Source organism: Salvelinus fontinalis, chromosome 6, assembly GCF_029448725.1.
Source record: "Salvelinus fontinalis isolate EN_2023a chromosome 6, ASM2944872v1, whole genome shotgun sequence".
Lineage (NCBI taxonomy): Eukaryota > Metazoa > Chordata > Actinopteri > Salmoniformes > Salmonidae > Salvelinus > Salvelinus fontinalis.
The window spans coordinates 52,926,445-52,950,832 of record NC_074670.1 but is presented as its reverse complement, the minus strand read 5'-3'; the positions used below and the strand labels follow the sequence as shown (position 1 = coordinate 52,950,832).

Below are 24,388 nucleotides of genomic sequence, written 5' to 3'. Positions count from 1 at the left end.
CAATGTAGAAAATTGTCTAAATAAAGAAAAACCCTTGAATGAGTAAGTGTGTCCAAACGTTTGACAGGTACTGTATATAATCTATGGCACGTGCCAAACTCATTCCACGGAGGGCTGAGTGTCTGCGGGTTTTCACTCCTCCCTTATACGTGATGATGAATTAAGGTCACTAATTAGTAAGGAACTCCCCTCACCTGGTTGTCTAGGTCTTCGTTTAAATGAAAAAACAAAAACAGAAGACACTAGGCCCTCCATGGAATGAGTTTGACACTCCTGGTCTATAGTGTGGACTCATGACAGTCAGTGGTCAACATAAACAAATGTTCCACAGTTCCTCAAATTCACTTGAAGAGGATTTGTGTTGATTGGCTATGCATGAGTGCGTGCATGTCTGTCTATGACCAAGACTTGCTTTTTTTTTGTTGCCTACTCTCATTCGCAGGGGTGCCAAACAAAAACAGCTGTCAAGCTATCGGTCAAGGTTCGCTGTAATAAACCGTTTCCTATTAGAGAGAGAGATGACAGATGATCTGTGTGAGACTGTGAATGAGTGTGTGAGAGAGGAGGGGGATGGAGAGGGGGATTTGTTAATGAATGTTAAATCCCTCTGGATTGGAGAGTAGTCAGAATAGGCTATAAACATCGATCCTGTGTATTTACCAAACAAATACACGCACATACCCGTGCGTAAATACGCGGAGAATGGGGCGCATTATCATGCGGATCGGCTGTTTATTCGAGAATAATGTAGGCTACATCATATTCACCCTGTCAACATGAAATCATGAACTTCACAGCGACTGTGCGTCCCCTTTAAATGGCATGGCAGGTCGGCCAACACACACAGGTATCACACTGGCCAGGGCGTGGCCCCGTATACGACAAGGCGTTTACGCATGCGTGAGCGAGAAAGTGCGTTTTAGGGTGATTACTGGGGGCGAGCGAGCGAAAGAGATTATGTGGGCTGTACACAACTGTTGTTTTAATCCGCAGAGCGAAGAGATTTAGCAAAAAAAACACGGGTTTCTCCCCTAGCAGCCATATTGTATGGACATTTGGTGGAAAAAGCAGTAGGAAAAAAACACTTTCAAGAAGAACCTTGCCAAGACTTTGAGATAGTTGATTTTCAACTCACTGGCGGTGGGATTCCGTTCAATAGCCAGCAGTCCAGCTGGTTGACGAATTTCACAGATTGGGGATCGTATTTAAAAAAAATAATTATAGATTACTATATTTATTTTTAGCTTGTTTTATTAACAGTCGGCAAGATGAAGGACCGATTGGAACAACTCAAAGCTGTAAGTGGGGTGTGGGTTATGTTACACAGAGGCACCTTTCACAGAGCTAGACAGATGTTATTACCTCCTGTGCAGCATGCAAATTACAAATGGTCTATGCAAAAAAAACAACGAGTGTCTATAATTCGACAACTATGTTTTACCTCATTATTGGTCTTATTTGGTAGTGTACAAACTAATCAACATCCTATCCGAAGGCCTGTGGTCGATTAACGCTATTTGATTACAAAATTAGTCGCCTTAATTTACAAATCAAGAGATTGCCTAAATGAGAGGCGATGCAAAGAGAATAGTTTAAGGTTGTATGAACTGTATCAACTTGGATATGTTTTTGCGGTGTGTCTCTTGGGGACATGTTTGTGTTCTCTGCGGCAGTCAGACAGTGGGGGTTGGGTTTGAGGACAAGGTAACGGGACCACAGGTGTCATACAGTGTGTCACTGTGCGCTCAGGGGTTTGGAGAATGTGGGAGAAAGGTGCAACTGCATCCAGCAATTCGGGGCGTTCTTGCATGTGGGCATTCCTGCACCTGCAGGAACCCCTCTTTATACGTCTATTGGCACATTTTTAAGCTATGACTCCAGTACATAGGCAGGGGCACTACAGTACAGTAGGTGGTAATGCACGATAACGTTGGATGCCAACTGCCCATAAACCCCACAGAAGAGGTGAGGGTGACTAGCTATAGGTAGTACACACTAGTAGTGACCTTTGCCCCCGCCTGTCGGCCACTATTTTCCCGCAGTTCTGTTAATGATGGTGAGGGCAGGTATTTGGCGGGAGGGAGCGAAGTACATTGCTAGCTTAACCAGCTAGTCCTAAAGAGGACTCCGGTACACAGAAGGCGCAATGCGTGGGTGACACATGTGCTAGCTAGCGAGCACACTGTCGCTAGCACATGGTGTCGTTCCCGCCTCTCGCCTGCTGTGTACCGGAGTAGCTAGCATTTTTCTCCAGTACACAGCAAGCGGGAGGCTGGGGAGACCGTGTGATAGCTAGCTAGTTAACACAGGGTGTCGCTCCCGCCTGATGTGCTAGGAAGAGGCAAGGGCGAACGGTACAGTGTCCTTAACCCTCCCTGTTAGTCACTGTTTTCCCACAGCACCGCTCGCATCGCAAAATAAATGTAGAAATCTATATTAAATTATTGCACCCATACTGCTCGCGTGCGCCAACGAGTGTCTGCGTTGCCAAGGGCTAACACGGAACCCAAACTAGCTGCACGCGTGCACCATCGTGCATAATGTATTTTGTTTCCCCACACCAAACGCGATCACGACACAAAGGTTAAAATATCAAAACAAGCTCTGAACCAATTATATTAATTTGGGGACAGGTTGAAAAGCATTGCAGCGCGATCTGCTTCACAAATAGAACTGACTTCTATTTTAGCCCTTGGCAATGCAGATGCTCTCTGGCGTGCGCAAAAGTTTAACAATATATATTTATTAATTTATTTTGTAATGTGAGTGGTGTAGTCAGCCTGTAAAATAGAAGTCAGTTCTATTTCTGACGCAGATCACGCTGCAAGTCCTGCCTCTCCCATCTCATCATTGGTTTATAGAAGCAGGTACCCACGTGCCATCTCCTCATTGGTTATACCCAGGTGGGTGACTGAAAGACGAATGAGGTCAGTGGCGGTAATGCACCTAATTTATGAAAGTTGCCAATCACAATATAAAGTCAAGAGAAGAAAAAGCCTAGGAGGAGAGATGACTAGAAATGATTCGGTTGACCGTTTTATGTGTGGATTAATTGTCGGAGTAGAGGACCTTGTGCATTTCAGGTAAAATAACAACTCAATGTTTATATCCCAGGACAAATTAGCTAGCAACAGCAAGCTAGCTAAATAGGACCAATTAGCTAGCAAGTGCAAGCTAGCTAGCTAAATTGCCATAAAGGCTTAATGATTTTTGACCTGTCCCCAAATTAATGTAATTAGTTCAGAGTTTGTTTTGACATTTTAACCTGCGTGTCGTGATCGCGTTTGGTGTGGGGGGACAAAATGTATGCACTATGGTGCACACGTGCAGCCGGTTTGGGTTCCGTGTTAGGCAGGCAGGAGCGAGTGATGCCAGCTAGCAAAGAGGACTCGGATACACCGCAGGCAGTGGCGCTCAAACAGGAACCAATGGGATGCTCAAGGGGGGATGTGCTGTCAAGTGACCTAGATGCTTTTAGCAACACAACTATTTACACACTAGCATTGCTGGGAATTAGCTTGCATAAAAACACAATAGTCCGCTGGAAGCCAGAAGTTAAATCAACTTAATTTCATCTTACTCCGTCGATTGTCTGTAGGCTTGGTCCTTATGCAGGAGGGCTTTGAGGAGAAAACATCTAATGGAATTAAACAGAATTTCCTAGCAACACTATTTACATGCACTAGCACTGCTTTCAATGGTTTTGGGTTGTACAGTGGGAAGCCAGAAGTGAAATACAATTCCATTTCAACTTATTGTGCCAGTGGGCAGGACTGTTGGTTATTATGACAAGGGGAATTTGAGACAACATCTAAAGGATCGTATTATTAACAGACTTTCCAAACGTAGGTCTGCCATAAACCCATTTTCTCTCTGCTTACCTCATTCCAAAATAAAAGTCCTGCACGTGCACCATATGTGGACACAAAAAAAGAGTAACTTTTATTTTGACATGAGGTAAGCAGACAGGAAGTTGGTCTACAACAGACCCATATTTGGGAAGTCTTTTTAATAATACAATCCTTTAGATATTTTGTCTCAAATTCCCCATGTTAACTTCTGTTTTCCCACAGACTACCTCAATTAGCCCAACTAACCGGTGCCTGTATATAGCCTCGCTACTGTTATTTTTCACTGTCTTTTTACTTCTTTACTTATCTATAGTTCACCTAATACCTATTTTTTTACTTAAAAATTGCACTGTTGGTTAGGGCCTGCAAGTAAGCATTTCACTAAGGTCTACTACACCTGTTGTATTCGGCACACATGACAAACTTTGATTTGATTGGAGAAATCAACGTGAGTATTTGTAAATACACTTTCGTTGCTAAAAGCACCTAGGCAGACACGGTTGTAGGCTATTTAATTCCCACATCTATTTATACATCCGTTTCCTGTAATTAAACTGCAGGTGTAACTGACACCTATACTAATTAACAGTCAGTACTGTAATGCCTATAATGGTGAGATTGTTTCACATGGCTGATCTCTTTCCACTATGTCTTTGGTCTGTCTACTCTCTTGGAGTGGACCTACTGGCCTAGAACCTGTATTGGGTATTTTAAGACATTATCTCTCTTAATAGCTTAGTTTCTAACACAAAAGAACCAGGATGTTCTGTCCTGTTGAAGAATGTAAGGTTCCCCTTTTGGTGAGGCGCTGCTGATCCATTCCAGCCGCGTCAGGATCTGTTACCATGGTCACCCCTTACTGTTGGCCAAATATTTGCCATGTTTAGTTTACCAATGCCTCGGCGCAGCAATTGACAATGTCGCAGGTACAATGGGTTTCTACTGGGAAGGGAAGTAAAGTCAAAATGGTGTGGCAATTTTGTTTAGGGATGTGTTTTTATGGGATGGCTATTTACATAAAACAAGACTGTGGAGGCATTTACATTTAAGTCATTTAGCAGACGCTCTTATCCAGAGCGACTTACATTTAACCTTTATTTAACTAGGCAAGTCAGTTAAGAACAAACTCTTATTTTCAATGACGGCCTAGGAACAGTGGGTTAACTGCCTTGTTCAGGGGCAGAACGACAGATTTGTACCTTGTCAGCTCGGGGATTTGAACTTGCAACCTTTCGGTTACTAGCCCAAAGCTCTAACCACTAGGCTACCCTGCCGCCCAGGCAGTAAGAGGCCTCTGCATGGTTTTCTATCTCTCTCTCTCTCGGTTGTTTTCCTTAATGTTAACTTGGTGGGGGCTGTATTGTTGTTCATGCTCGGCGCATAATCAGGCCACCTGACTTGTGCAGTAGACAGGAGAACAGACTTCAACAGAAACTGAGGATAATGTCTCTGGAGTCTGGACACGATATTATATTCAGTCTGCTTTCTGTAGTAGCTAGCTAGATCTCTCTGTAGATTGGCTTTTTTTCTACATCATTCTGTACTGAGCTGTAAAGACCAGAGAGGGTTCAGACACGCATCCCTTGGGTACTCGGTGACACTCAAAGTAGTAGGCTGTCTCCCAAAGTGTTGGGGAAATCCATTTGAATTCAATCACTTTTTGAAAGCATCCCTTTTAATCTAAACAACGTTCCATACATGTTTGGCCATTGAAGAAGCGGTCAGAAAGTGGACTTTTTGGAACTGAATGACAACATTCAGGAGATAGAGGTGCTCAAAGCTGACCCATTTTGCATACCCCAACATGCCATGAGATATCCATGTCTTCATGGAAAAAAACTAGAGTTTTTATTTGATAACGTCTTGATTCTTTTACATTTCTAAAAATTGACTTTTTTAATGTCTTTAACATCAATTATCTAAAAATGGCCCCATCCTTCCTCCGTCAACAGTACAGGCTGATGGGAGAATGTTTTCTTGGCACAAGTTAGCTCCAATAATACCAATTGAGCAACGTTTGAACGCCACACCTTGTAGAATCCATGCCCTGAAGAGTTCAGGCTGTTCTGGAGACAAAGGTATTAGATGGGTGTACCTAATAAACAGGCCACTGAGTGTATGTTGTAGCTTAGACCCTACTTTACATCATCTGAGGTTTTGTGTTGTGCTGCCATCGGTTGAGACACAACATGCTCTTGAATACAGGGTGGGTGTCATTTCAATCATATAAATATACACTGAAAAAAATATAAACGCAACATGCAATAATTTCTTAGATTTGACTGAGTTACAGTTCATATAAGGAAATCAGTCAATTGAAATATTCATTAGGCCCTAATCTATGGATTTCATGTGACTGGGAATACAGATATGCATCAGTTGGTCACCGGTACCTTTTTAAAATAAAAATTTAAGGGTGTGGATCAGAACTAGTCAGTATCTGGTGTGACCACCATTTGCCTCATGCAGCGATGTCATTCACATAGTTGATCAGGCTGATGATTGTGGAATGTTGTTCCACTCCTCTTCAATGGCTGTGCGAAGTTGCTGGATATTGGGGGGGAACTGGAACACGCTGTCGTAAAAGTCAATCCGGAGCACCCCAAACATCCTCAATGGGTGATATGTCTGAGTATGCAAGCCATGGAAGAACTGGGACATTTTTAAGCTTCCTTGTGACATGGGGCCGTGCATGATCATGCTGAAACATGAGGTGATGGTGGCGGATGAATGGCACGACAATGTCCCTCAGGATCTTGCCACGGTATCTCTGTGCATTCAAATTGCCATCGATAAAATGCAATTGTCTTTGTTGTACGTAGCTTAGCTATGCACATACCATAACCCCACTGCCACCACGGCGCACTCTCTTCACAACGTTGACATCAGCCAATCGCTCGCCCACACAACGCCGCACACGCTGTCCTACATCTGCCCGGTACAGTTGAAACCAGGATTCATCTGTGAAGGGCGCACTTCTCCAGTGTGCCAGTGGCCATTGAAGGTGAGCATTTGGCCACTGAAGTCGGTTACAACGCCAAACTGCAGTCAGGTCAACACTCTGGTGAGGACGGTGAGCACGCAGATGATATTCCCTGAGACGTTTCTGACAGTGCAGAAATGTTTGGGTTGTGCAAACCCACAGTTTCATCAGCTGTCTGGGTGGCTGGTCTGAGACCATCCTGCAGGTGAAGACTGATTTGGACAACCTTGGCTAGCGTGGTTACACATGGTCTGGGGTTGTGAAGCCAGTTGGACGTACTGCCAAATTCTCTAAAACAATGTTGGATGCAGCTTATGGTAGAGAAATTAACATTAAATTCCCTTGTAACAGGTCTAGTGGACATTCTTGCAGTCAGCATGCCAATTGCATGCTCCCTCAACTTGAGACATCTGTGGCATTGTGTTGTGACAACTTCACATTTTAGTGGCCTTTTAAAGTCCCCCAGCACAAGGGGCACCTGTGTAATAACCATACAGTTTAATCAGCTTCTTGATATGCCACATCTGTCAAGATAATCCATCCACCTGACAAAGGAGAAATGCTCACTAACAGGGATGGAAACAAATGTATGCACAATTTGAGAGAACATTTTGTGTGTATGGAACATTTCTGGGATCTTATTTCAGCTCAGGAAACATAGGACCAAAACTTTACATGTTGCATTTTTATATTTTTGTTCAGTTTATTTCATAGAATTAGCCTATCCCTTCAGTCCACTGCAATTTTGAATTGAAATACCATAAATATGGCCGCCGGTTTAACCACCTTTTTCAAATGTAAACTTAAATGGTTGGCTAACCGTTTATCTCTATGATTTCAATAGGTTTCCTATGGAGGATTGACAGTATAATTTAAAATAACAGATATTCCCATTCAAGTCAACATTGTTCTGAAATGTGGACCTCCAACTATCTTTGTGATACCATTTGAAAGTTGAAACGTAAATTTTAATAAATTTATCTGCCAACACATGACACCCACCCTTAGGCGTTATATACCATTTATACTGTATTAACACACAGGAGGCTGCTGAGGGGAGAACGGCTCAAAATAATGGCTGAAATGTAGTAAATGGAATGTCACCAAACACATGGAAACCATGTGTTTGATGTATTTGATAACATTCCACCTATTACTCTCCAGCCATTATCACGAGCCCATCCTCCCCAATTAAGGTACCACCAACCTCCTGTGGTATACTGGGGTATTTTGAAAATACTGACAGGAGGTGTTTGTGGGTAAGTTAAACGCCACTGCTTATAACTAACTGCAAGTTAAGTATAACTATGAAATCTAAGATGTGTCAAATAAATGATATCCAGCTCAGGGCTCCAGCTATGCAATTGTTTTGCTAACTTGCTATCTAAGAGACTAGGTGTCAAGATCAAGCTTCTAGGTTACAGCAGAGACATTAAATTGCCTCCTGGATCAACATCCCTGTTGCCTAAATTATTTTTTACATATAACATGAAAGATGTGTGTATATATATATATATATATATATATATATATATACTGCTCAAAAAAATAAAGGGAACACTAAAATAACACATCCTAGATCTGAATGAATGAAATGTTCTTATTAAATACTTTTTTCTTTACATAGTTGAATGTGCTGACAACAATCACACAAAAATTATCAATGGAAATCAAATTTATCAACCCACGGAGGTCTGGATTTGGAGTCACACTCAAAATTAAAGTGGAAAACCACACCACAGGCTGATCCAACTTTGATGTAATGTCCTTAAAACAAGTCAAAATGAGGCTCAGTAGTGTGTGTGGCCTCCACATGCCTGTATGACCTCCCTACAACGCCTGGGCATGCTCCTGATGAGGTGACGGATGGTCTCCTGAGGGATCTCGTCCCAGACCTGGACTAAAGCATCCGCCAACTCCTGGACAGTCTGTGGTGCAACGTGGCGTTGGTGGATGGAGCGAGACATGATGTCTCAGATATGCTGGAGGATGTTGCAGGCAGCAGAACGTTCTCCACGGCGTCTCCAGACTCTGTCACGTCTGTCACATGTGCGTGTGAACCTGCTTTCATCTGTGAAGAGCACAAGGCGCCAGTGGCGAATTTTCCAATCTTGGTGTTCTCTGGCAAATGCCAAACGTCCTGCACGGTGTTGAGCTGTAAGCACAACCCCCACCTGTGGATGTCGGGCCCTCATACCACCCTCATGGAGTCTGTTTCTGACCGTTTGAGCAGACACATGCACATTTGTGGCCTGCTGGAGGTCATTTTGCAGGGCTCTGGCAGTGCTCCTCCTGATCCTCCTTGCACAAAGGCGAAGGTAGCGGGCCTGCTGATGGGTTGTTGCCCTCCTACGGCCTCCTCCACGTCTCCTGATGTACTGGCCTGTCTCCTGGTAGCGCCTCCATGCTCTGGACACTACGCTGACAGACACAGCAAACCTTCTTGCCACAGATCGCATTGATGTGCCATCCTGGATGAGCTGCACTACCTGAGTCACTTGTGTGGGTTGTAGACTCCGTCTCATGCTACCACTAGAGTGAAAGCACCGCCAGCATTCAAAAGTGACCAAAACATCAGCCAGGAAGCATAGGAACTGAGAAGTGGTCTGTGGTCACCACCTGCAGAACCACTCCTTTATTGGGGGTGTCTTGCTAATTGCCTATAATTTCCACCTGTTGTCTATTCCATTTGCACAACAGCATGTGAAATGTATTGTCAATCAGTGTTGCTTCCTAAGTGGACAGTTTGATTTCACAGAAGTGTGATTGACTTGGAGTTACATTGTGTTGTTTAAGTGTTCCCTTTATTTTTTTGAGCAGTGTATTTTACTAGCGCCCAGTAACCGTATCCAAAATGTGGGAGCCAGATTTTTATATCGCCCAACCCTACCCACCATGTCTGTATTCAAGACCATGTTGTCTCAGCTGATTGCAGGCACAACACACACCTCGACATGATGTAAAATAAAGTCTAAGCTATGAAAATGATATCAACATTACGCGTTGTTAAATAATTGACATTTAAGATTTTTAAAATAAAGACAGAATATATTATACATTTTTTATTCCTGAAATGATAAAATAGTTTAACCCTGTTTCTAAGCTTTTAAATTATATCTCAACCGTTTATCTTTTCCAATGATAAAGACATGGATGTCTCGTGGTGAGGTATGAAAACTGAGCACCCTTTAACTCTTGAATATTAAAGTTTTATTTACAGATTTACTGCAAGATATGAATTGCTATGCCACAATATTTGTTCTTCAAATTGTGTTTTATTCAAACTAAAACATGAAGTAAATAGCCCAGATTATCATTTTATTTTCTTCAGGTTTTTGCTCTCAAAATCATAGTAAAAAAAAATTGAACATTCTATTTTGTTGTTTTTCTAGGTCCACAATGCTTAAACCACATCAGGAGACGACTTTTGATGTCTGGGAAAAATCAGAGATATTTTGTGCACACCTAGCATGAGGCTTCTCTTTAGCTGTGTTTTTGTATCGTACATGTGATGGTAGAGTTTGCAAAACAAATACTCACTGGATTGATGAATAATTGTAATATCATTCTGCCAGGTAAACAGGCTACTTTGTCGTTAACATGCTGGTTTTTGGGAGCGCCTTTCCATCTACCAGAAGAATAAGCATCATCGCTAACGGCCACACAAAGTGCTAGACGTGCGCACCACACACACATACAGATGGGTATTCTCATTGCCTCCACAGAAAGTTGCCGGAAATATGATAAAAATGGGCAAATTTGTTGGTTCGTACAGTGCCATGCAAAAGTATTCATCCCCTTGGCGTTATCCTATTTTGTTGCATTACAACCTGTAATGTAAATGGATTTTTATTTGGATTTCATGTAATGGACATAGACAAAATAGTCCAAATTGGTGAAGTGAAATGAAAAAAATTGTATGTTTAAAATAATAATTATTTAAATGGAAAAGTGTCGCGTGCATGTGTACTCACCCCCTTTGCTATGAAACCCCTAAATAAGATCTGGTGCAACCAATTACCTTCAGAAGTCACATAATTGGGTAAAGTCCACCTGTGTGTAATCTAAGTGTCACAAGATCTGTCACATTATCTCAGTGTGTATATATATAAAGGCCCCAGAGTCTGCAACACCACTAGGCAAGGGGCACCACCAAGCAAGCAGCACCATGAAGACCATGGAGCTCTCCAGGTACAAAGTTGTGAAGTACAGATCAGGGTTGGGTTATAAAAAAAAAAAAGATCAACTTTGAACATCCCACGGAGCACCATTAAATCCATTATTAAAAAATGGAAAGAATATGGCACCACAACAAACCTGCCAAGAGAGGGCCGCCCACCAAAACTCACGGACCAGGCAAGGAGGGCATTAATCAGAGAGGCAACAAAGAGACTAAAGATGACCCTGAAGAAGCTGCAAAGCTCCACAGCGGAGATTGGAGTATATGTCCATCGGACCACTAAGCCGTACACTCCACAGAGCTGGGCTTTACAGAAGAGTGGCCAGAAAAAAAAGTCATTGCTTAAAGAAAAAATAAGGAAACATGTTTGCCAAAAGGCATGTGGGAGACTCCCAAACATATGGAAGAAGGTACTCTGGTCAGATGAGACTAAAATTGAGCTTTTCGGCCATCAAGGAAAACGCTATGTCTGGCACAAACCCAACACCTCATCACCCCAGAACACCATCCCTATAATGAAACATGGTGGAGGCAGCTACATGCTGTGGGGATTTTTTCATCGGCAGGGACTGGAAAACTGGTCAGAATTGAAGGAATGATGGATGGCGCTAAATACAGGGATATTCTTGAGCGAAACCGGTTTGTCTTCCAGAGATTTGAGACTGGGACGGAGGTTCACCTTCCAGCATGACAATGACCCTAAGCATACTGCTAAAGCAACACTCGAGTGGTTTTAGGGGAAACATTTAAATGTCTTGAAATGGCCTAGTCAAAGCCCAGACCTCAATCCAATTGAGAATCTGTGGTATGACTTAAAGATTGCTCTACACCAGCGGAACCCATCCAACTTGAAAAAGCTGGAGCAATTTTTCCTTGAAGAATGGGCAAAAATTCCAGTGGCTAGATGTGCCAAGCTTATAGAGGCATACCCCAAGAGACTTGCAGCTGAAATTCCTGCAAAAGGTGTCTCCACAAAGTATTGACTTTGGTGGGCTGAATAGTTATGCACGCTCAAGTTTTCAGTTTTTTGTCGTATTTCTTGTTTGTTGCAAAATGTTTTATTGTGAATCTTCAAAGTGGTAGGCATGTTGTGTAAATCAAATGATACAAACCCCCCCAAAAATCTATTTTCATTCCATGTTGTAAGGCAACAAAATAGGAAAAATGCCAAGGGGGTGAATACTTTCGCAAGCCACTGTACTAATATGAAAATTTCAATGTTCAAATGGTATCACAAAGATAGTTGGAGGTCCACGTTTCAGAACAGTGTTGACTTGAATGGGAATATCTGTTTTTAAATTATACTGTCAATCCTCCATAGGAAACCTATTGACATCATAGAACTGTAGGGTTAGATAACCCTATATCCTCTGCAGCAGAGGTAACTCTGGGTCGTTCTTTCCTGTGGGGGTCCTCATGACAGACAATTTCATCATAGCACTTGATGGTTTTTGCGACTGCACTTGAAACTTTCACAGTTCTTGAAATTTACCGCATTGACTGACCATGTCTTAAAGTAGTGGACTGTAATTTCTCTTTTGCTTATTTGAGCTGTTCTTGTCATAATATGGACTTGGTCTTTTACCGAATAGGGCTGTCTTCTGTATAGCACCCCTACCTTGTCACAACACAACTGATTGGCTCAAACGCATTAAGGAAAGAAATTCCACTAATTAACTTTTATCAAGGCACACCTGTTAATTGAAATGCATTCCAGGTGACTACCTCATGAAGCTGGTTGAGAGAATGCCAAGCGTGAGGAAACCTGTCAAGGCAAAGGGTGGCTACTTTAAAGAATCTCAAATATAAAATATATTTTGAATTGTTTAACACTATTTTTTTGGTTACTACACTACAAGTGTTATTTCATAGTTTTGATGTCTTCACTATTATTCTACAATGTAGAAAATAGTAAAAATAAAGAAAAACCCTTGAATGAGTAGGTGTGTCCAAACTTTTGACTGGTATTGTATGTATCGAGTTGCATATTCCGAATCCTCTCAAGGGCACGTGGAGTCATAAATCACAAGATGAGTTAGCCACATTTGTGAGCCTGGTTGAGAAGGTCCTATAACCGACAGATGACTAAAGAGAGAGATTGAGACACCCTTGTAACCGAGTGGTCTCCGTGTTATATTGACACACTAAATCACAACCCCCTCTCTTTCACATTTTATTCCCCCTCCCTCGTTTTTGTTGAATGAGAGACTGAGTGAGTACACAGGAAGGAAAAGAGTGCATAGTCTCACTGCCGCAGCATTACCACTGTATGTGTGTCTGTGTCTAACTAGGCATGTGAGTGTCCATAAGTATGTCTTTACATGTATAGAGCTTTTACTAGTGTAAATCATGAGTGAATCTTCCCACCCCCCTTTGTCTCATGATAAAAAATATCCTGGTGAATTTAATTCCCCACCAAAAATCCTTATCTTGGAAGCGCTCTCTTTTCCAGTTTTATGATTTTTAAAATGTACTGTATTTGGTGTGTGTCCAACCTGTATGCAGTGTGACTGACAGGGGAGTCAGCTGACTCCGAGACCTTGAACTCAGCTGATGCATTTGTGGAATGAGTGAGCAAAGGGGAGGGAGGGACTGGGAATGAGGAGAAAAACAAGAGGTGGCACATCTTTGTCTTGACTTTGATCTTGCTTTTTGACAAGGAACGTAAAGCACTCAGACTTTGGACTCTGGTCATACAGTAGCACTCTAAGACAAACACTGACGTTCACTTTGACAGTTTAGCTGTTAGCTGAGGGGGGAAAAAAGACTGAATTCTGCAGAGGTGTAGACTGAATTCTGCAATGGCAAAGTTGACTCTTTTTAAAGGTAAAGAAGAGACTTGAGTCAAATTTCAAATAAAATGTAAAACAGAGCTTCCAGGCTACAGGTAGCTAATCATGTCAAAATGAAAAGGCTAATAGCACCAGAGGCTAAACATGCTGGTGTTATAGCCCTAATGGCTAACAGCGGCTGAAAGCATGGTGGCTAAAGAGCAAAAGCCTAAAAAGCATGTTGGATTAAAGGCAAAGGCCTATAGAGCAAAAGCTAATAGCAAGTGATGCTTCCTGAATCACAAGACTATATAGTCATTCTGAATTACATGTACATGCATCATAACAGATGTTGGTTGACATGAAACGGATAACCCTTTAAATTGAACAATGAGAACACTGAGTGGACTTACGACTAATGCTACTTCGTAATAATGTCCGGTACAGAGTAGTGTTGCACGGTGTACTGGTACCACGGTACCAAAGCGTCTCATACGATACTACCAACATCAGTTTAAAAATATATATAATTTAGCCATGATGGCAAGCGGGGATGCAGACCCTGACCCTGATGAGTCTTCTGTTCTGTTAAATTTGTACATTTGTTACATTGGAGCAGCGAGCAATGTTGATACATTTCATGGCCTGTTGTAATCCAGAGCACAGAATGACGCAGGCATGCTCACAACAGTACCCGCAAAACACCAGTCTCAATGTCAACAGTGACGAGGCAATTCCGGGATGCTGGCCTTCTAGGCAGAGTTCCTCTGTTCAGTGTCTGTTCTTTTGCCCATCTTAATCTCTTATTTTTATTGACCAGTCTGAGATATGGATTTTTCTTTGCAACTCTGCCTAGAAGGCCAGCATCCCGGAGTCACCTGTTGAGGCTGATGTTTTGCGGGTACTATTCAATGAAGCTGCCAGTTGAGGACTTGAGGCGTCTGTTTCTCAAACTAGACACTAATGTACTTGTTCTCTTGCTCAGTTGTGCACCAGGGCCTCCCACTCCTCTTTCTATTCTGGTTAGAGACAGTTTGCGCTGTTTTGTGAAGGGGGTAGTAACCAGCGTTGTACGAGATCTTCAGTTTCTTGGCAATTTCTTGCATGGAATAGCCTTCATTTCTCAGAACAAGGTTAGACTGACGAGTTTCAGAAGAAAGTGCTTTTTTTCAGGCCATTTTGAGCCTGTAATCAAACCCACAAATGCTGATGCTCCAGTTACTCAACTAGTCTAAAGAAAGACAGTTTTATTGCTTCTTTAATCAGAACAACAGTTTGTAGCTGAGCTAACATAATTGCAAAAGGGTTTTCTAATGATCAATTAACCTTTTAAAATTATAAACTTGGATTAGTAACACAACGTGCAATTGGAACACAGGAGTGATGGTTGCTGATAATGGGCCTCTGTACGCCTATGTAGATATTCCATTAAAAAATCAGCCATTTCCAGCTACAATAGTAATTTACAACATTAACAATGTCTACACTATTTCTGATCAATTTGATGTTATTTTAATTGACAAGTGTTTGTCTTTCAAAAACAAAGACATTTCTAAGTGACCCCAAACTTTTGAGTGTGTATGTATGTATTGTGTGTATGTACATACTCTGCATGTAGAAAACACCTTCCTAATATTGAATTGCACTCCCTTTTGCCCTCAGAACAGCCTCAATTTGTTGGGGCATGGACTCTACAAGGTGTCGAAAGCGTTCCACAGGGACGCTGGCCCGTGTTGACTCCAATGCTTCCCACTTTTGTGTCAAGTTGACTGGATGACCCTTTGGGTGGTGGGCCATTCTTGATAGACACAAGGAATTGTTGAGCGTTCAAAAAAAACAGCAGTGTTGCAGTTCTTGACACACTCAAACCAGTACTCCTGGCACCTACTACCATACCCTGTTCAAAGGCACTTAAATATGTCCCCCCGACCCCCTTTCAGGTCAGCTGACGATACAGACATGGTGGTGTTGTCTGTTTTACCCGTTTTGTCTGATGTTTATTCATGCAGGAGAGGTCAGCTACAAATTGGTTCTGTTTCCTCAGCCCTCCTCGCCCTTCTCAGTGTCGCTATCACCAAGTCTTGTGGTGTCTGTACTTAGGCTGCTGTACGTTCTCTATTTACAGTTATGACGTCAGTGTGCATATGCGGTTGATCCACTGTGTTTGAATACAATACGTAATCTACTCATGCTGCCTTCTGCTTTTCCTCATAGACATGCGACAATGACGATGAGGAAGTGGAAATTGCTATTGACAATGCAGCTTTTATGGATGAGTTCTTCTCTCAGGTGAGTGTTTTTGCAACGGGGTGTGTCTGTGTGTGTGTGTGTGTGTGTGTAACTATTTTTTTTCACTCTGTTTCAGATTGAGGACATCAGGAACAGTATTGATAAGATTGATGAGAATGTCTCTGAAGTCAAGAAGCTCTACTCAGTCATACTGTCTGCCCCCACATCAGACCAGAGTAAAACATACTGCCTCTGCTACTCTCTATGCCCCCCCCCCCATATTTTTCTACCTGTTGCCTGTTACTGTCAGTGTGTCTGTTTTCATTTGTGTTTTTTCCTCCAGAAACGCAGGATGACTTGGAGGCTGTCACCAACGACATCAAGAAGATGGCTAACAATGCCCGCAACAAACTCAAAAGTAAGACCCTCACACATGATACGACACAGACTAAATGCTGATTGGTTAATTCGGGTATGGGCGAATACTGATTGGTGAATCATGTTGATTGGTTCTCAGCCATCGAGAGGAATCTGGAGTCTGAGGAAGAGGAGAGGATTTCAGCCGACATGCGGATACGCAAATCACAGGTCAGCTTCCGAAAGTTCTCCCCTAACCCTTTACGTAACCCTGTGCCTAACCGTCAATGTTACCATAGAAATGAGGAACTATTGGATTGTTATAGCTTGTGGCCCTGTCTGTTTCATGTCCTCCCAGCATGCAGTGCTGTCCAGGAAGTTTGTAGACGTGATGACCAAGTACAACGAGGCCCAGCTGGACTTCAGGGAGAGGAGTAAAGGACGCATCCAGAGACAGCTAGAGATCAGTGAGTTACCCGCAGTCTTACACACTGTTTTATATACACACAAGTGGACCATAACCTCATGTATGTACTAAAATGATCCTCTGTTTCTCAGCTGGCAAAGCTACGACAGACGAGGAGCTTGAAGAGATGTTAGAGGGTGGAAACTCGGCCGTTTTCACTTCAGGGGTAAGAAATTGTGTGTGTGTGTGTGTGTGTGTGTGTGTGCGTGTACTAAGGGTCTCCTCTCTTTAGATCATGGACTCCGGGATCTCGAAGCAGGCTCTCAGTGAGATCGAGGCGCGACACAAAGACATTGTGCGTCTGGAGAGCAGCATCAAAGAGCTACATGACATGTTCGTGGACATCGCCATGCTAGTGGAGAGCCAGGTACACTCCTCTGTCTCAGCCATCTATTCAGTCATCCATCCATCATTATTTCAGATCTCTACCCTATATTGTAACCCTACTGTGTCTGACATTGTTTCTCTCCTGTTCGCTCCCTCTTTCTCTGTCTGCCTGTCTGTCAACTGTGCTGTTTTTCCCTTGTCTTTCCCAGTAACCTCTCCCGTTCTCCTGGTCGTTCTCTGTTCCTTCCCCCGCTTCTTCTGCTGTGCTTTCCTTTCCCCATGTTTTGGGACAGAGTTCCCCTTGTTTCTGTGTCCATCTCTCTCCCTCCCATAACTCATTCATCTTCAGTACGAGTCTCCATTCTTAGTAAGAGTCACATTTGACGTAGCCACATTGGAATCGACACAACCCCCCCCATACTGTATAGTCACCACAGCTACATATAATCTATGTAACCACATGTATCTTGTTGGTTATCCTATGCTGTCTGAGGGGAAGTCGTGTGCAAGGTAAGCATATTGCCACTTAACATATTCCTCTTTGTGACGTCGTTTTTTTTGTGTCTGATACGCTCTGTTACCATGGGGATTCGAATAGATACTCCTGCGTCCTTATTGTTTTTTCTGTCTGTATACTCATTGTGTGTGTTTGTTTGTTTCAGGGTGACATTGTAAACAATATAGAAGCTCAAGTGTGTAAAGCGCAGGACCACATAGCAGTGGCTAAGACTGAGACCAAAAAAGCCATCAGGTACCAGAGCAAAGCACGCAAGGTACTGCACTCCATCCAACACTGTCTACCAACACCCTGATATTAATCATCAAGTAAACCCATCTACTAACTACCTTAACCTAAATCTACCGAGGTAACTGTCCCTGTTTCTAGGAAGCTTCTGTACAGTATGCAGCAATTTCTGAAGCACATCAACATTTTCACACCCCTTCCCATTAATAAACCACGTGCACTCTAAGGACCGTATACACTCCCCTCACACACTGTTGATCACGCACACACCACCGTAAAACAATCTACTTTTGTCGTCTTTTCTGCTTTTCTCTGCACCCGTCTCTGTCACTTCCTCTGCATATCTCTTTCCTGCAATGTCCTGCCCTCTGCCAGGGTGGAATGATTGAAAGGATTGAGAGCAACATGGACCAATCCGTGGGCTTCGTGGAGCGGGCGGTAGCTGACACTAAGAAAGCCGCCAAGTTTCAGCAGGAGGCCCGTCGTGTGAGTGGCTATAAAAAGGCCCAAGTCCCACCCCCTGGCCTCTCCTCCTGCTCTGTTGACCAGCCTTTATTGGGCTGGCACCCAACGATCCCCATCCCAAACCTTGAACCCTCCTTCTCCAGATCTGGACCAATACCCCTCAACAGAGGAGACACACACACACCTCTTTCTCCTTCTCTCTCTTCATTTTCCGCTTCCTTTCTAGCTTTCTTTAGCTAGTTAAGTCAGTTAAGAACAAATTCTTATTTACAATGACGGCCTACCCTGGCCAAACCCTAATGATGCTGGGCCAATTGTGCGCTGACCTATGGGACTCCCAATCACGGCCGGTTGTATGATACAGCCTGGAATCGAGCCATAGTCTGTAGTGACGCCTCTAGCACTGAGATGCAGTGCCTCAAACTGCTGCGCCACTCGGGAGTCCTTGATTTGGTGGTTGACTGTAGATTTGCATGTGTTAGAGTGATTTATGGTCACTTTATGTAACATTTTGCTCTGAGTCATCCATGCATGTATGTTTTAGGATGTTTTAAAGATGTTGTTGCTTTGTCCTTTAAATTGTTAAGGTTGTTGCCCACAAATGGTCTTCATAGCAGACACTTAATTGTTCCCCACAGAAAATGGTGATAATAGTAGCAGTTCTGATTATCGTGCTGGCCATAGTGGCTCTGATTATTGGGTTGTCGGTGGGATTGAAGGAGAAATGAGACGTGTGCGATTTAAGAGTTGTGTAAAGGGTGAGTAAAGTTGGAGGAACTCTGAACTCTGGAGTGTTACAGTGGGTGTAGTGGGATCTGGAACTTTGGCCACGTTTTACATTTTCCTTGCCCTCGGCTGTGTGTGTGTGTGTTAAGGTGGTAAAATGTGTATGTGTTCATGCTCCTTGGTCTGTTTATGGGGTGCGTTTGGACTATCTCTGGGTACTGCATGTCTTATCAGGAGTTCCTGCTAAGCATACCACAAGTGCACTTGTTGCCTATGGTAAGGGCTGGGTCCATAGAAATTGCATTATTTAGCTCTATGGCCTGGTCACTGATTGGCACTGTCTTGATGGTGTCTTTGGGCTGTGTGGGATTGTATATGTGGGTTTCAGTTTCTCATTGGGGTCTTAAGGCTGTGTAGTGTGTCCTGTTTGACTATAAATGTGATGATGATTCACTGTGTTATGATGGGCGGGATCTTCATTTGCTGTCAATCCCTGACTCGTATCGGACAATAAAAGCTCATTAAGAGCCTCCATTGGTCAGAATGACCTGATGATGGCTGACATTGCATGATATTCCCGCCCATCACGTTAAGAGCTTCATTTCCCTCGGTACCTCTGTCTAACACCATCTCATTTGTTACCGTAAATACTGATGTATTTGTTCTCCCCTTTCTCCCCCCTCTGTAGAAGACAATCATTATAGCAGTGGTCTGTGCTGTGCTCACTGTCCTCATCCTCGCCATCATCCTATCACAGACAGTAGGGTAATAAGAGGGACCACGCCCCTAACCTCGCCCTCTTCATTCATCTTCATCACTCAATCTTGCCCTCCTCCAGCTGTGAAGCCAAAGAGGGGGATGAAGACTCAACCTATCCCTCCCCTTGCCCTTGGACACTCCCCCTCTCTTACTGTAACTATAGAAAAAGGCCCAGCCAGTGGGACTTCCTAGTTGGAGTAGTCTGGTGTCCCCCTTGGGGTGGCTGACAGGATGAGCACCAGGTGGGAGAGAAACAAGGGGACCAAAGCTGAGACTGGTTATTAGCCCCTGATAAAGCTAAACAAAAAAAGGGAATCTGAAGAAGTGGAAATCTTCACCTTCACACACAACTAAATGGACACCATGCAACATTTCATTGAAATTCTCTGAACTGCTTTCTATTTTTCAAATAATGTCAATAATTTAATTGATCTTGATCCACACTTAAGGGAACCTGATGCTCCTTTCCCCATTACAAAAACCTCCATCCACTTAATGTACCCCCGCCACCACCCTTGCCTTGTTGTCTTGCCATTATGAACCTCCAAGCTGAAAAGTAGCCTCCTCCAGCCCACAGAGGAATGGTGCATTGTTTAACTCCCCTATGATTCTTGTATTGAGGGACACGTGTGGATTTCACTTCAGTCTATGTGAAAGCAATGACTCTGTGCATGTTTGACGCCACTTGAAAAATATATTTTTTTAAATCCTAAAGCACACCTTACCTCTGAGCGTTTGGGAGATATCTTCGTCTAACATCTGATTTGCTTCTTATGCCTTCCTTTACAATCTGTCCAATCAAATTAATTTCATGCACCCCACACCTCAGATGTGGTAGCCAATGATGAGGCTCTAAATGGGACATTGAGGGTCTGGAAATGTCAAGCTGAACATTTTAAGATCGTTTTTTTAAATGAATTTTTAAATGTAATCTTCACTGTAGTATTATGATGGATTCCAGAGATTTTAATGAAGGAATAAAATATTTAGTTTTTTAATGGTTTGGTTGAGACTGCTTTGTTTTCCTATGTTTTGTGATTCATGCTGCTCAAATCTGCACTGTGCAATACTGAGTTAGCAGACATGGCTTGTGTGAGTGAATCTTGTTTGACTGTAAGTGCATGTGTTTTTCTGAAGAAATGTGTATTTATGGTGATAGGTAATTATCAATCTGCTGTATTGTAATACAGCAAGTGGTGAATGACATCTCTTACGGCAATGGCTGCACCTAGAGCAGGGATCATCAACTAGAATTAGCTGTGGGCTGTTTTTCTTGAGCGGATGGTCAGGGAGCAGTAACATAATTATTAATAATTTGTAGACTGCAAATTGAATGTAAGAAGCCCAAACAGGTTTTTTTTCTCTAAACATGGGGGGCCAAATAAAATCACCCCCAGGCCAAATTTGGCCAGGGGGCTGCTAGTTGGGGGACCCTTACCTAGAGTCTGGGTTAAAGGTACTGTGAAGTCAAGAGCAGGTATGTGTGTGTGTCTCTCTTTCTCGCTCTCTCTCAAAAACAGGCCATACTGACCCAGACACACACCCTCCCCCCTGCTCTCCCATGTTAACATGGTCCTTTGTATGGCATCCTCCTATGGGATGGCTGGAAAATTGGTTACTATCTCTGTCCATTGGAGTTTTGATGAGATGTTTACAGTCCTATCTACCTTGTTTTGCAATGTCTATTACTGATGATAAAATGTCACATTTTCAAAATGATACACTACCGGTCAAAAGTTTTAGAACACCTACTCATTCAAGGGTTTTACTTTATTTGTACTATTTAATACATTTGTAGAATAATAGTGAAGACCTGCATTAACCAAAGTGTTAAACAAATCAAAATATATTTTATATTTGAGAATCTTCTAATAGCCACCCTTTGCCTTGATGACAGCTTTGCACACTTGAACTTCTCTCAACCAGCTTCACCTGGAATGCTTTTCCAGCAGTCTTGAAGGAGTTCCCACATGCTGAGCACTTGTTGGCTGCTTTTCCTTCACTCTGTGGTCAGACTCATCCCAAACCATCTCAATTGGGTTGAGGTCGGGTGATTTGTGGAGGTCTGGTCATCTGATACAGCACTCCATCACTCTCCTTCTTGGTAAAATATCCCTTACACAGCCTGGAGGTGGGTTGGGTCATTGTCCTGTTGAAAAACAAATTATAGTCCCACTAAGCCCAAACCAGATGGGATGGCGTATTGCTGCAGAATGCTGTGGTAGCCATGCTGGTTAAGTGTCCCTTAAATTCTAAATAAATTGCAGACCGTGTCACCAGCAAAGCACCACCACACCATAACACCTCCTCCATGCTTAACGGTGGGAAATACACATGCGGAGATCATCCGTTCACCCACACCGTGTCTCACAAAGACACGGCGGTTGGAACCCAAATCTCCAATTTGGACTCCAGACAATAGGACAAATTTCCACAAGTCTAATGTCCGTTGCTCGTGTTTCTTGGCCCAAGCAAGTCTCTTCTTATTAATATCCTTTAGTAGTGGTTTCTTTGCAGCAATTTGACCAATTTGACAGTCTCCTCTGAACAGTTGATGTTGAGATGTGTCTGTTACTTGAACTCTGAAGCATTTATTTGGGCTGCAATTTCTGAGGCTGGTAACTCTAAGGAACTTATCCTCTGCAGCAGAGGTAACTCTGGGTCTTCCATTCCTGTGGCGGTCCTCATGAGAGCCAGTTTCATCTGTGCTTGATGGTTTTTGCGACCGCACTTGAAGAAACTTTAAAAGTTGTTAATGTTCTGCATTGACTGACATTCATGTGTTAGTAATGATGGACTGTCGTTTCTCTTTGCTTATTTGAGCTGTTCTTGCCATAATATGGTCTTTTACCAAATATGGCTACCTTCTGTATACCCACCTACCTTGTCACAACACAACTGATTGGCTCAAATGCATTAAGGAAAGAAATTCCACAAATTAACTTAAGAAAGCACACCTGTTAATTGAAATGCATTCCAGGTAACTACCTCATGAAGCTGGCTGAGAGTATGCCAAGAGTGTGCAAAGCTGTCAAGGCAAAGTGTGGCTATTTGAAGAATATAAAATATTTTTGTTTAACACTTTTTTTGGTTGCTACATGATTCCATATGTGTTATTTCACAGTTTGTCTTCACTATTATTCTACAATGTAGAAAATAGTCAAAATAAAGAAAAACCCTTGAATGAGTAGGTGTTCTCAAACTTTTGACCGGTAGTGTATACTGTAGGTTGTATTTAACGAATCAGTTAAATACTTTTAAGTGTTTTTGATTAACTCCAATAGGGACAAGCAATCCGTTCTGTTATATTTTAACTGTGATGGGTTCCTATCCTCTTTTTTTAGTTTCTCACTTCTTTTGCTCTGTTTTTTTTGAATCTGCAGAAGAAGATGATGATCACATTGTGCTGTGCCATTATCGGGATCGTTGGGTTTTCCTATTTGTATAGTTTCTTCTCATAGAGGTTTACAACAGGTAAAGGACACACACACACACACACACGGTTATCCATCTAGCACCATTTAGATTACAGTCCACATGACTATCAATGGAAAACTGTCTGTTTCCTCTTTTTTTTTTTCATTATATTTTTCCTTTCCCTTGCTTTCAGATGAACAGAAGAATGGCCTGTTTCCCCCATAGAACCTTTTTAACTGGCGTCCGTTTCTTCCTTATTACTCGAATCGAAAAATAAATGTAAAAATAACCTTTACTTACCTCAGCCTCCCATGCTCCCTGACCTGGTTCTCTCTGTCCTCTTGCTGTAGGAAAATGTCTTATTGTTTTTTAAATGTGTATTTATTTAGCTCACTGATTCAATTTCTCATTCAGATGACATAGGGTCAGTGTGATATTCCATCCTAGGACTCCAATGAAAATCCCGTAGACCTATGAACTGAGATTGGCGCCCCTGGCGATGACAGGACGTTTTAGGAGTATCATCTGTATGCAAAATACGTTGGGGGTATATTTGGTTAAAGGTATCAATGAAATATGTGCATAATAAAATATAGATTATATTATATTTTAGCACAAAATTCCAAGTTATAAATACAGTTATAGCCGTGATTCATGGTAAAAATCCTTAATTTCCCCAGGCATGTCTTTTTATTGAATGTGTATTTGTTTCGTAAGGTTGTATGTATGTTGTCAGTCATACAACATTGTTTCACGGTATGCTGTGTCATGTATTGTGCTGAATTGTTAGTGATGGTATTTTCGGTGATGAGTGGTTTGTCATTCAGTGTGGTTGTGGGTCAGCCTAGTAAAACCTGTTACGTAATAAAATATTGTGTGTGCATAGTATTAGTGCGCCTCTTATCTTTGTCTTTGATTCTCTCTTTGTACTCATCTGAAATAATATGTATTTTTTTTCCGTTGGCAGGTGCTATTCAGACGAGTTGAATGGGACAACTATTGTCCCCTTGTCCTTTAATCAATCGGTCTTTACTGGGAGTCTTAAGTCTCAATATAGTCAGAGTCCAATATGATTGGTTTATGTACGTAAATTGTTCCCCATACTGGTCTGA

The 24,388-nt window shown here is 42.4% G+C and overlaps 1 protein-coding gene across 7 annotated transcripts; it reads left to right on the top strand.

Annotated features, from left to right (window-relative positions):
- Nucleotides 1–893: 893 nt before the first annotated feature.
- Nucleotides 894–24,179, top strand: stx3b (syntaxin 3b). 7 transcript variants are annotated; one of them, XM_055927055.1, is made up of 12 exons: nt 894–1,298; nt 16,000–16,074; nt 16,151–16,250; nt 16,358–16,432; nt 16,532–16,602; nt 16,730–16,838; nt 16,930–17,003; nt 17,070–17,204; nt 17,827–17,937; nt 18,285–18,395; nt 23,243–23,333; nt 23,470–24,179. In XM_055927055.1, the coding sequence occupies exons 1-11, from the start codon at nt 1,269–1,271 to the stop codon at nt 23,318–23,320; spliced, it is 969 nt and encodes a 322-aa protein (XP_055783030.1). In that variant the 5' UTR covers nt 894–1,268; the 3' UTR covers nt 23,321–23,333; nt 23,470–24,179. The 7 variants fall into 7 exon arrangements, with proteins under 7 accessions (XP_055783030.1, XP_055783027.1, XP_055783028.1 ...); XM_055927052.1 differs by lacking the exon at nt 17,827–17,937 and having other exon boundaries at nt 895–1,298; XM_055927053.1 differs by lacking the exon at nt 18,285–18,395 and having other exon boundaries at nt 895–1,298.
- The last annotated feature ends 209 nt before the right edge of the window (nt 24,180–24,388 follow it).

What these genes read in the sequence shown, in the direction of transcription:
- stx3b (XM_055927055.1), top strand. Translation starts at nt 1,269, where the DNA reads ATGAAGGACCGATTGGAACAACTCAAAGCT. An exon ending in TGCCCGCAACAAACTCAAAA is followed by an intron (nt 16,433 to 16,531) that starts GTAAGACCCTCA and finishes ATTGGTTCTCAG; the next exon opens with CCATCGAGAGGAATCTGGAG. An exon ending in CGGCCGTTTTCACTTCAGGG is followed by an intron (nt 17,004 to 17,069) that starts GTAAGAAATTGT and finishes TCCTCTCTTTAG; the next exon opens with ATCATGGACTCCGGGATCTC.